Genomic DNA, 13063 nt, shown 5'->3' on the forward strand with positions numbered 1-13063 from the left:
TCTTTAACCTTAGCTACTAATCATTACAAAAATTATTACTATGATTTTTATCATGATCTTATTGCGTACCTCCAGCCCTCCACACCACTACACCAGAAAATACATTATTTATTACCATTTCTCAGCTGAAACGTTTTGCGGTGCTAGCGTGTCGATGGTGGACACTGTGGATGTGGCTAACCACGAAGAAGGATAACTGGGTGGTGGAAAGCAGCAGACTGACCTCCATGGAATACATTCAATTCAGCAGACACTCATTGTGGAGCCCTCACCAGGGCCGCTGTGGGTTTTCTGTTGGAAGTCGAGTCTGGAATGGAAACCCACAGAATTTCCCAGACAAAATTCAGAGAGTAAGACGAGCAGCATGACGCTCGTGTTCATTTCGTGCTCGTGTTCACCAGATGTATGTATTCTGATAGGTCTAGAACTTCTGTCCTGGCATTACCAAAATGTCAGAGCTGCGTTTCACACAATTGATCATAACATACAGATTGTTGGGTGGGGAAAAAAATAATAAAATGGCTGGAAGGTCTGGTATAACAAACAAAATACAATAAATGAATTGTGGGGTCCATTCGCGAGCCATGGTTGTTTAATTTCTATACGATCCCCATAGCTCAGATTGCAAGGTACTACAACATCCCCTATCATATTTACACACAATTCCACTGGCTGTGGTCATGTGATCAATCTGTGGCCATGTGGTGACCACAGCCAGTGGATGAGATTTTGATGAGATGCTGAAAACACAGAAGTCACTGCTTTCGGTCCCCAAAATGTACAAAGGTCAGAGTTCAACTGAACTCAAAGGGGCTAAAAACCACACAATCCTTGTTGTCAACCTCTTAAAGGTAAAGGGCTTCCTGTGAAAAGAGGGGCTTTTATTTCCAGTAGGTTAGTTGGGTCTTTACTGTTTCTTTAAAAGATCAATCTGGTTGCTGCATCCAAAGTCTTGATAGGATCTTGACCAACACCAGCAAAATGGATCATATCAAAACCAGTTCTTAAGTCACTGAACTTGTTTCCTGTCTGTAAAGTAATCCACCCATCCAACGTTTACTCTCATCTCTGTAGGGTCGTGGCTGAGCTGATGCCCATCTCCAGCGGTCGTTGGGTGATCGTTAGGGTACACCCAGGACAGGTTTGTTATTGGGCAGGAGTCCAATATACTTGTATTGGTCAACGAAGCGCTAAATTGTCATTGGCTGAAATACTTTCCTGAGTTGCTGCACAACCAGCCACACGTCCTCTCAAACTGAGACATGAAGAAACTGTTGTTTCCTTTGTCCAGGTTTCAATCAACAAGTCTCACTAATGGACCGTTTCCTCTATCACTAATGTGTGAATGAAGAGTGAGACTGAAGATCAACTTGACCTTTTTTTTTTTACACAAATTTCATGCAGTGCTTTCCAAAGCCTATCACGGGCAACGCTGTGTGACCTGCAGGGGCCCCACATCGTCACGATCATGTCCCCCCCAGCTACGTTCACCTCTTTGACTAAGACGATGGGGTTTCAGAAGTGAAAAATGCTGTCTTAGTAAAACATGCATGTGCATCCGGCAAGTAAAATGCTTCACACAAAAGAGCCAAACGTGTTACAATCACACCGGCTCATATAATCAGTAGCATCTCTACTAACATGTGAAAATATACTGTAGGTCTTTCACACAGTTTGGCGATGACAAGATTTACGTTGCTGACCTTCAGCAGCCAGCACTTTTTATCCGTCCCATCTCCCTCTGTCCCCCTGTCCTCTCTTCATTCCTCCCTTAAGCCATTAATCACCTCACTCATTCACTGGGCAGGTGTCATGGCTGGAACGCCCACCGGGTTGGGAGGAAAAGGGGGCCCCAGGGCCCCCGAGAGCGAGCAGAGGCGAGGGGAGAAAAGAAGGTGTTTAAGTCTCTGTTTCCCTTATCCCAGAATGCAAAACAGCAATTTCCATGTTAATTTGGAGGGTGACAGGAGAGATGGATGTTTTGGAGGGGTTTTTTTTAGCTGATGTCACGCATCCATTGAGGAGCTAAAACAGCGTGGAGGTTGAGGTCGCTGAACGTAGGATGCAAGATTACCGCGTGGGCTGGAGCGACACGTTTAGCATTTAGGTCACGATCCTGTCCAACACGAACGAGCTGGGAAAACTTAAACCTGTCTCGCAGACAAAACTCCGGCTGGGATGCCTCGTCTGCGGTCGTGGCGGGAGGCTGACGGCAGACGTTCAGTCAGCAGAGAGTGTGCAGTCAGGAAGCTGTGTGAGCGACAGAGCAATCCTGAAACTCCTCATCCATAAGGCTGTTATTGATTTGCAGTTAATTGAATGATTACAACCTTAGCAGCTCAGCTGAGCGCTGCTGTCAGTCAGCGTGGCAGTTTGCATGTGTGTGTGTGTGTGTGTGTGTGTGTGTGTGTGTGTGTGTGTGAGCCACCTGATGGGCTGTCGTCCTGCCTCACAGAGGGAGTACGTACCCACTATTAGCGGCTCCAGCTTTAGATGCGGTTTGTTGCTTCTGTTCCACGTTCTACTGTAGAAAACGCCGCGATCGTGTTGCTCTTGCTCGTCTCTGGACTGACACGGAAGATGTATTCATAAGCAAACTGCTTCGCCAATATCACCGCTGCAGCTATTTTCCTCATTAGGTTTCTGCTCCTGGTGTTCCGTTTCCCCCTCACAGCCTCTAATATCCTTTACCGACGGCAGCTTGCGAAACCCAGCCTAATTTCCTTCACGGATCAATGGAGCTCTGCCGTGTTTTCTAAATACAGATGCGAGCGTAATGACTGGATCAAAATGAACGCCCGGAGCTGTTGGTATGACAAACTGTGGATGCAAATCCAACCTGTGCGACTGATGTATTCCTGTTCCCAGCTCCCTCTGAGAGCACCAAGCTGAATCAGGGAGATCTAAAAAGAGTTAAAAAATGTCCGGTTAACCTCCAACAGGCAGGTCTTTTCAGCAGTGTAAGGATCCTGCACGGATAAATGTGTGAACCGAGGAGGACTGCAGCAGAAGGAAAGGAAAAACACAGTCTGGAACTGATGCCACACACCATTTGCTCACTGATGCTGCAATGTCCAAATTCAAAAGTTGGAGAAATTTACCTGAACTCTAAATTACTGCTGAAAGGTTAGAGACGTGTCCTCAACCTAAAAATCCAATATGGCTGCCACAGGAATGCAATGTCTGTTGAGCCTCATCACGTCAGTCAGACAACAATCCTGAGAGCCGCACTGAAGGACAGAACATGTAAAAAACAAAAGAAAGAAAAAGACCCGTCCAATCAAAGTCCAGAGCTACATCCAAATGAGATTATGCGACAAGACTAGCCAATTAATCTTAGCAGATCCTCCTCATCCAGTTTGACTGAGCTTGAGCTCTTTCGCAAAGATTGTCCGAGAAATTCCATCTCTTTTTGTGAAACATTAAAATAAATAAATCTGAGTAAAATACTCTCAGCTTTGCGGTTATATAATGTGGGGAAAAAAAGAAGTAAGGAACTTCAAATGGTCTTTTGCAAACCGTGGTAAATATCAACTAGCAGTCAGGCCGAGAGTCATTGATTTGCTAAGACAAGCTGACTGCTAGAAAGCCGAGCAGTAAAGCTACATATCAGTGTGTGTAAAGTGTGCAGATGGTTTCAGGCTGCGTCTGACACGCCTCACTGCTTTGTAGACATGCTATATATATATATATAAAGCTGGTACTTTGGCATAGACTGAAATCTGTGATGCAAAAATCCCAGCGGCGATGTTCCTTGTTTGTGTGTGTGTGTGTGTGTGAGCACTAATAAGACAAGCAGACACAGTTTTTCCACTGCGGGGTTGTGTGTGCTGTGCAGAAGAGCTCGGGGCTTCATGTACAAACATATGGTCTTGACTGAAGAAGGGCTGATCCCTGTGGCAGGACGCTGCACAAATAAGACACACACACACGCAAACAATCCGGTCAGATGTGGGTTCAGGGCAAGAGCCGTGTGTGTTCGCATGTCCCTTTTTCATGTTTTCGGGATGTTTTGACCAGCAGGTCGGCTTCTCTTAATCTGACCACAGCAGCAGCCGCGCGGCCTGGTTAAGACGTGAGGAAGTTTATCTCTGCTTTTCAGCTCTGTTATTTCCAAACTGGTTTTAGTTTTTTACATATAAATCACGAGCAGAAGCTGCCCTGCAGTTCCTAAATGAAACAGATGGTAAAGCTCTCCCCTCCTCGCCACATTCTTGGTCTTGTCTGACTCAAGCAACCCAAACGGGCACGGATTAGGAGGGGGGAAAAAAAAAAAGAAAAAAAGAGTGTGTTGTGCTTTGCCGGGGCACGACAAGCTGCTGTCGAGGAAATCATTAATCAGATTTAGTGGAGGAGTCGTGGCTGACCTCCCGGCTCCTCTACTGGAACGACATCCAGCCAGACGACTCAGCGAGAGCTCTGGCCGATTCATCAGCGCGCAATCTGCTCGGAACAGGAAGCATCAGGTAAGAGTGTGAGAAAGTCACAAATCACGCGCTTCCTGTTTAGCTCCGAATGCAAACAGATGAAAGTGTAATTATTCCCCTCAGCGCGTTTGCAATTAGAAGCCTTTTTATCGGGTGCAGCAGCAGCAGCAGCATTGTTTGGGTTGGTTAATCGAGTTGGACGGACGAGTTCCAACCGTCACCTTCCCGCTCGGCGCAGGGGGAGGGAGGGGGTGGATTACATCAGGTCTCACAGGGATCAACTGGAATGATAAGATATTTTACGTCCGTTAACATGGCTGGCCTAGCATGTCGGTGTGAAAAACCGGACTTCATCCGCTCCCGTGGCTCCCAACGCGTCTCCCAGCACAGGGAACCAGTGGGAATCCTCTCTGTCTGGATTTGAACAAGACATCCCGGAAGATGTGCTAGAAGACTGCACTTCCCTGAGGGGAGAGGAAAACAACAAAACTGAGCTGAAAGTTTTGAGGCAGACTCCCTGATGTTTGGTGCATTAATAGTGGCTCCCTGAGTTCCCCCCTCTGCATCCCGACCAGCTTTTTCCTGAGTTTACATAAAGGTTTCGCAAATCAAAATGGTATGGAGCCCCCTGCTGGATGGGCACCCTGGGTGGTGAGCCACATTAATCATTTCAAAAAGCTGTTTATGAGAACATACTGGACTCCTGGAGATGCTTTAGTTCTTTGGTATGTAAATCAAAATGCTGCATGTCTTATGCTCTGAAAGTTCTTTGTTGGAGTAACAACGGCTGAAGTTACAGGAAGACTAGCTGAGTGAGTTCACTGAGGTTCAGTTTCTAACTCATAAAGCAACTCAGTAGTATAATACTTTTCCTCTCAGTCCTTTGTTTCGCTACAGAACAACTCCACTTTGGATATTAACGGCCATATTAACTGTAATCAAGTGAACAAACTTTGTCTCAGAATAAAATATACTTTTTATTTCATATTATAAATCACATTTTATTTCAAGATGTACAAAATACAAAGCAGATTTTTTTTCCCCCCTAAATGCTAAAGTTTGCTCCTATTAGTAAAAATCAGGCTGAGCTTCGAATGGATCTGCTTCTAAATACACAAAATACTCCCAATTGCAGTTATTTAAAGTTAAAATATTTATTACTCTTTAAAATGCTTATATCTCTAATAAGGCAAATGTGCACTTTAGAATAATGTAAACTTTATAAAATCATTAAAAAAAAAATAAATGTGTATTTACCAGAAGAGACAATTCACTCCTGGCATCTAGCTCACAGCTTTTTTTTTTTTTTTTTTTTTGTGGAGTGCTTGACAAAAACCTCACCTCCTGATACCTGCTGTTGGTCTACAGTGTGTGAACATGTCAGAGGCGACTCCAAACAGACCCTGGAGTCCATTTATATTCTACAATCATAGCTTATTTTCTTTTACAGGGCTTACAAAACTGTAAGACAGTTTCTGCCCCGTTCTCTTGTTGAATAAATCAGAATGTTCTACTTGGCATCTAAGCCCTTTCCACTGTTTACTCTGACATTCAGAGAGTGTGTAATAGAGAGGCTAAAGTGGCTTGTTGGAGGCTTCCTGTGTGTGTGTCATGTGATTTAACTCTGCCCGCTGTGCTCAGACACAGGATGCAGCACAGGGATCTGCTCTTACCGCACCTTAAATATGTGCCGCTGGATTTTATGGAGCAGAACGGCTTTTCCTGTACATCCTGTCTACACGCACAATCAGCTGGACCAGCACTGAAAAACGCTGCAGTCCAACTTATCAATGAGTCGTATCAAAACAAAGAGTTTGCAGGCTAACGTTAGCCTAGCATTGCAGAAAAAGTGGTCAGTTCAGAACCAAATGTCGGAACTGCATGTTTTAAGCTGCATGGTCTGATTAAAATGGTAGCTTTATTACCAGTTAACCTGTGTTGGAGCAGCATGCTGCAGGTGACCTGCTGCTGGGATAAAACGGAGAGGAAATGACTGAGGAGAAACAAAGATTGTCAATAGTTACTAAATATGAGGGATTCTGATAACGTTTATGGTGTTTTTTTTTCTTTCTGATCAAACTTTGCAGCATTTATTTTGATAACTTTATTGAGGCCGTCCAATCTGACTGGGTATCTTCCAGTGCCTGCTGTGCAATCAGGAGGTTCCAAGTTATCAGCACGCAGAGAAGTGCCAATGTGAACAAGTTCAAAATTCGTTAAATAACCTTTTCATGAACACGTTGCATTTCATTTAACCACAACAAAACCATGGTGCTATGACGGATTCGAACCTCAGTCTTAATGAAATCCTGCACGAGCCACAGGAAAACAAGAAGCGCGTTTTTTCTAAGACCGTCTCCACCGCTGCGTCTCTCTGGACGTTTGAGAACACACGGGGTGAGAACCTCCCCAGGGAAATATCTCATTATGCTTCTTTTCAGGGAAACAATTCGAAAACACACACACACAAAAAAAAAAAAAAACACTTCCACAGCCCCATGAAAGTCATTACAGAGATTCAAAGAAGTAGCTGAAGAGCCCTGAGGTAAAAAAAAAAAAAAAAAACACAGAGAAAAACTATTACAAACAGCATGAGGCTTGCATCTCCAGTGGAAGTGTCAGTGAAATGCTTCTAATGAAGCTTCAGAACCCGGCTGGTGAAACGCTCCACCTGCAGCATCGGGTCAGTCTGCTCTGCATTGTTCTGGAGGAAAAGAGAGGGGTCACAGCAAAAACGTCTAAGCGTTGAAGGGTTTCCTGTTTCTGCCGGGATAGTGAGCTCCGTACTGCGCGTCCATCTCCTCCACCCAGGCCAGGCTCCAGTCCCACGCGGGGATGGGCTCCAGCTCCCCGAAGGCATCGCCGTCCGAACGGAACGGCGGGTACAAGGCGCTGAGGGGGGAGGCCGGCGGCGAGAAGTCTGAACACAGAACAAGACGACAATCCGCGCTGAGGACGTTAATCCGATTCAAAGATTCATGAAAATAAAAAATAAAAATAAAAAAGCAGCGGCTGCTCAGCCACGTGGCAGTAGAAGTTAAGGTGTTTTTTAGTCACAGCAGAAAAGAGCCGAAAGTGAGAGTTTGACGGATGGAATGAATCCTGTGGGGAACGGGCAGAGTGATGGATGAGGTGACAAAGAGGGGCAGAAATCTGAGACTTCAGTTTGATGAAAGATTTTAAATAAGTGGGAGCAGGAATCGGAATGGATTCATCTCTCTCCAAGCAGCAGGCATGTGCACAATTACTATATATGTTTTTTATATATATATATATATATATATATATATATATATATATATATATATATATATATATATGTGTGTGTGTGTGTGTGTATATTGTGCTGTTTCTATAGAGGAAAGAGAACATTTCACAGAGACGTGAAATCTAAGAAGCTGTCTGCTGTAAGTAAGGAATCATGGCTGAATGGCGCCATCTGCAGGAGAGACGTATAAATCACATCGTGGACCGCAAACTGATGTCTTTGGTTTTATCCTCTTCAGTCAGGTGAAGAAGAACCATGCAGTACACATTGAGAACCAAATAAAATCAAACTGATTTTAAACGGTTCGTTGTTTGCTGCTGATTAAAGCTCACAGAACAAACACTGAAAAGTGATTCTCGTGTACCGTGATACGTCTGAGATACATTTATATGTGTGTGTGTGTGTGTGTGTGTGTGTGTGTGTGTGTGTGTGTGTGTGTGTGTGTGTGTGTGTGTGTGTGTATAGAGCTCCACTAACTGCTGCCATGTAAGACCCCTCCCCTCTCCCTCTTACCCGTCAGCGAGGCTGCACTCATGGTCTCTGCGGCGGCGGCCAGCAGGCGAGCGAACGTGGCGCTGTCGTTGGTGTAGCAGCTGTCCACTGAGCTGATGAGGCTGGTGCGGTTGCTGTCCATGTTGCTGTCCATGGCCGAGCTCCAGGTGTTCCACAGGGAGCTGTCCCAGTCACTGTAGCAGGAGGACGGCGAGCTGTGAAGCCCAGAATGACGCAGCGCCGCCGGCAACGGCTGGGCTCTGGCGGCGGCGGCCGCCGCGCCGTCCTCTGACTCGGCCGAGCCGACCGGCCCGCAGATGCTCCCCAGGGTGGAGGTGAAGCTGTGGGGCAGGGAGGGACGCTGCTCTGGCAGGACGCTGCCGAAACAGAAGACAGACCATCAGGACACACATCTGGAACATCTGGAGAGAATGAGGTGTTAAAACATCCCTAACCTGAATCTCTCAGGGTTAGGACTGAGCTCCAGGTACTCAGTGGCTTCCTGCGGCGTCAGGGAGGGACTCTGATCAGCCTCCATTAGTGTGGAGTAGGATGAAGCAGACAGGTGACTGTAGGGGGCGCCGCTGTGCTTGTTGGGTCCTGCTTGTCCATGGTAACCTGACGGGGGACTAATTGATGGGATGGAGCCCAGATCCTCTGTCAGCTTTGTGGAATGACTGGAACTGAAAACAGTTAAAAAAACAAACTCAGTTCTCATAAAGAAATCTGTAAGAGTGAATACTGCTTATATATCTTGCAGCTAAACACTCTATTAATTAAGTCCCGTCAAGTAATTTTAGTTAGTTTTGTGAACTCTCATTTCAGTTGGTTCCCCATAGTTTTGAAAAGCCTTATTTTATTTTTTTTTTACTTTTATTTCAGTTAAAGCTGCAGTATGCAACTTATTCAACAACATATTTTCTTCATATTTGTTCAAACTGTCACCACGTGACGGCATCCATGTATGAGACAGAAAATCTGTAAAATAAAAAAAGATGGAGTTCCTTCATCTCCTCCCAGGGCTGCTGTTCCCATTCAAAACAGAACAAATCAGAGTCAGGAGGAGGGTCTTGGCGCTGTCAATCAAACACGTGTACGCGCAGCTACAAATGTGCTACTGGTGGAGAAACAACTTATCATCAGTGGACGTGCTTATAATTTGTCACAGGCTAGGTTATGGCAAGCCAGGTGCAGCGCAGCAGAGAGCAAGGAGCACCAAGACTGGCTGCAGCTTTAACGACAATATTTTTTTTTTCCTTCAAGTTTTCATTATTACGTTAAAGATAATTAGCTTCCAGACAGCCGGTCGGCTTTGAGCACAGGCTGCAGGTCAGATGCCAGGCACGGTGCTAAGAACCTGACTTGTCACGTTAACAAAATAACGTGTGTGTTTATGCTAAAGTTTTGTAAGCAATGCAAATGAAAATAGTTGAATTTTGGAGAAATTTTATGACTATTCATCCATAAAAACAGTGTTGCGTCATTTTTATCCGGCCCACGCCGACGCGTCTTACCCCTCGTCTGAGGACAGGGTGTTTCTGTTTGCGGCCATCAGCGGTGGGGGGGGCAGCAGGTCCACTAAGTGCAGAGAGGCAGAGTAATGCAGCAGGCGAGAGCCAGCAGCTGCTTCCCCGCCCTGCGACGCTCCACCTGAACACGGCAAAGGAAGTCATGACGTCGCTGCTCTCCTCTGTCCAGTTGGGAGTTTGTGACAAAAACACAACGTCTGCGTACCGTGGCGTCCTGCTGGCACGTGGCTGAGTCTCTGCTTGCAGGCTCTGGAGGGACCGGCCTGGGTTCTGGAGGACAGGACCGGCACGCTGTTCACTGCATGCAGCTCTGTAGAGAGAGAGAGAGAGAGAGAGAGAGAAAGACGGGTCAGAATGCACCGGAAAAAAACATCACGCTACAAACCCCAAAAACAAAATGCTGCCATCACACTCCCAGCTCTGCCCCACCTGGCTTCCCGTGGGGTTTCTTCTCCCATGACTCCCTCAGGACGCCCATCTTTGGCTGAGGACGTATGGCCTGTTTCCAGGGCAGAGCGTCCTGGCTGCTGAGGGACGACGACTTGGAGTCAGGCTGAGCGAAGATCTGGATGGTCTCCGCCCCCTGCTGGTGAGGCAAGGCGTGAGGCACTTTAGGGCAGCGTCCCGGACTGCTGAAGGTCTTCAGGCTGCTGCCCTTCAGGTCCACGTAGAACGTTCCGTAGACGCCGCAGCTGTCGGTCACCATGGGAACAGCCGAGTCCACGATCCTGCTGTCCTGCTTGGAAGAGACTGGAAGACCTGGAAGAACAGAAATTATGTTATGCTTTATTTTTTAATTATATAATATTATACTCTGTTATAATATTTTATATTATATTGCTTTACAATTTATTTTCTGTTCTCTTTTTTCTTTTTCTTTTTTTTATTTTCTCTGCATGTTGTGACATACACGAAAAAATTCGAGTTTAGTCATTTAGAACTGTCCTAATGCTGGACTGGAGAGAAACGTTATCCATGGAACAACCCAAATGCTAAACGACAAAGACTTTCATCTGCTGTTTAATTTAAGCTTCAGTAACATTACATTCAATATCAAAGTTAAATATTGTTATGACAACATTAGTCGTGATTAAATAATTGTTTTTCCTCACTCTTCTAATTTTTTCTGTCACCGTTCCGTCTGAATGCGATGTCACATACAATGACGATATCCATGTGAAATACTGGACCCCTCTAAATATCAGCTACAGGGACAGTTCAAATGAAACAGGTCGAACGAAACACACACACCCGTGCTCTCAGCTGTGTGTGTGTGTGTGTGTGTGTCGCTTACTGGTGCTCCTGATCCCTGGATGCCTGTGACCTTGGGCCCACAAGTCCTGGTATTTCTGGCTGAAGGGTGGCCTCCAGCCACCGGACATCCAGGGAGAATCTGGAGCGGCCATCCTGCACAACAGAAAGGTAGAGACGGTCGAAGGAAAAATACATCAATAAGGACTTTAAAACAAGTTTCAGGTATGATTTCTATGTAGAGTTACAATAATTGGAAGTATTTTCCCATAACATAACATCAGAAGAAGTAATAAGGACTTCATGCAAATGAAGGAAAATAGAAACTATGTTAGCAAGAGTTAGAGTTAGACTTACTTTGTGGTCACTGCACAAAGACACTGAAAAACAGTAAGTGTGACTATATATATATATATATATATATATATATATATATATATATATATATATATATATATATATATATATATATATATAGGGGAGACCGGGAATGGTTGTAACATGGGGAGAGTTGTAACACCACCAGTTCCACCAATCAGGGACAAGATAGTAGTCACATGATCATTTCAGAATTTACCCGCTTCCTCCCCAATCCCATATTGTGATTGTCAAGGCTGGAAACAGGCACATGCAGATGCTAAGGAGAAAAAACGGATTTTGAGGTAAGAAAGTAAATTTTTTTATCATGACTATATTTTGTTTAGTACTTATACTGTTGCAGATAAAACCATATGACTTACATTAGATGAAAGTGTAATTTCTCAGGCAAAATGTGGTGCATTTTCCCGTGCTAATTTCAAACCGCTATCCTACTACAGCTAGCTAAACATGGCTGACAGGGTTGGGGTGGGTTGTAACACATCTTTAAAAAGTGTTACAACCATCCCCTTACATACAACTAAGAATATTTTTATTTTAATAATTTTACAGAATGCCTAGGCAGTGGATACGAAAGACTGATAGAGGTGTGCCTGCAGATGTTTTAAAAAAGGCATCTGATGAGGTCACAAAGAAGAGCAAGTCAGTCAGATCAGTTGCGAAGGCGCATGGGATCTGCCATGTAACACTGAGCAGATACTGCAAATCACTGCAGAAGCTGAGAGAACAGGGGTCCAGTGATCTTCCCAGTGTAGGTTATTGGAGCAGCAACAAAGTCTTCTCTGAGGTGCAGGAGGAAGTGTTGGCTGACTATTTGACTCAGGCAGCAGACCTGTATTATGGACTGACTCCATGTGAGGTAAGCATATGACAGGTTAGTCACTGGAGACAAGAGAAGAATTGAATACCAGCATAGGTGCTAGACAAATTTAAAAACTTTTTGTGTCTATGTACTCTGATTTTCTATTCCTCTTTCTTTTAGGTCAGAAAGTTTGCATATCAACTGGCAGTAACATATAACATCAAACACCCACAAACATGGGATGAGAAGCAGATGGCAGGGCCTGACTGGTTCACATTATTTATGAAGCGGAACCCTAGCCTGTCTTTAAGGAGTCCTGAGGCAACCAGCCTTACACGGGCCACAAGTTTTAACCGCCAAAATGTGGAACGTTTCTTCAACAGCCTTGGACAGGTCATTAAGAGATACAACTTCGACGGGAGCGATATATGGAATGTAGATGAAACTGGTGTAACAACAGTTCAATCACCTAACCGTGTTGTTGCTCGTCGTGGTGTCAAGCAGGTGGGTGCGATGACATCAGGTGAGAGAGGTGTGCTCGTGTCAGTAGCATGCGCTGTGCAAGCGCTGGGAAATGCAATTCCTCCCTTTTTTGTATTCCCCGTAAACGTTACAAGGAACTCTTCATTCAGAGTGGGCCAACAGGGAGTGCAGGAAGTGGTAACGCCTCAGGATGGATGCAAGAGGAAGACTTCCTCTTATTCCTTGCTCATTTTGCAAAACACACAAAGGTCAGCCTAGAGAAAAAGGTTTTACTTTTGCTGGATAATCACTGTTCACATATATCTGTTAAAGCTATTGATTTCTGCAAAGAAAAGGGAATAGTGCTACTTACCTTCCCCCCCCACTGTAGCCATAAACTTCAGCCACTGGATCGCAGTGTCTACGGCCCATTTAAGAAAATGGTGAACACCGC

At 45.1% G+C, this 13063-nt stretch overlaps 2 protein-coding genes across 3 annotated transcripts; one reads left to right on the forward strand and one right to left on the reverse strand.

Moving 5' to 3' along the window:
* Window positions 1-6861: 6861 nt before the first annotated feature.
* LOC106935544 (roundabout homolog 4-like) lies at window positions 6862-11334 on the reverse strand. The gene is made up of 7 exons (XM_015016052.1): window positions 11011-11334; window positions 10146-10475; window positions 9922-10026; window positions 9702-9837; window positions 8643-8870; window positions 8209-8564; window positions 6862-7347 (listed from the first exon to the last, which is right to left on the reverse strand). Exons 1-7 carry the CDS (start codon window positions 11120-11122, stop codon window positions 7166-7168), a joined length of 1449 nt encoding a protein of 482 aa, XP_014871538.1. The 5' UTR covers window positions 11123-11334; the 3' UTR covers window positions 6862-7165.
* Window positions 11335-11401: 67 nt separating this feature from the next.
* Window positions 11402-13057, forward strand: LOC106935542 (uncharacterized). 2 transcript variants are annotated; one of them, XR_001421914.1, is made up of 2 exons: window positions 11402-11629; window positions 12328-13057. XR_001421914.1 is itself a non-coding variant. In XM_015016047.1 (2 exons), the coding sequence occupies exons 1-2, from the start codon at window positions 11899-11901 to the stop codon at window positions 12886-12888; spliced, it is 867 nt and encodes a 288-aa protein (XP_014871533.1). In that variant the 5' UTR covers window positions 11636-11898; the 3' UTR covers window positions 12889-13057. The 2 variants fall into 2 exon arrangements, 1 of the variants encoding a protein (XP_014871533.1); XM_015016047.1 differs by lacking the exon at window positions 11402-11629 and adding an exon at window positions 11636-12204.
* The last annotated feature ends 6 nt before the right edge of the window (window positions 13058-13063 follow it).

The sequence above is a fragment of the Poecilia latipinna genome, unplaced genomic scaffold (genome assembly GCF_001443285.1).
Source record: "Poecilia latipinna isolate Pla-1442-1.1 unplaced genomic scaffold, P_latipinna-1.0 Scaffold1977, whole genome shotgun sequence".
NCBI classification, from domain to species: Eukaryota; Metazoa; Chordata; class Actinopteri; order Cyprinodontiformes; family Poeciliidae; genus Poecilia; species Poecilia latipinna.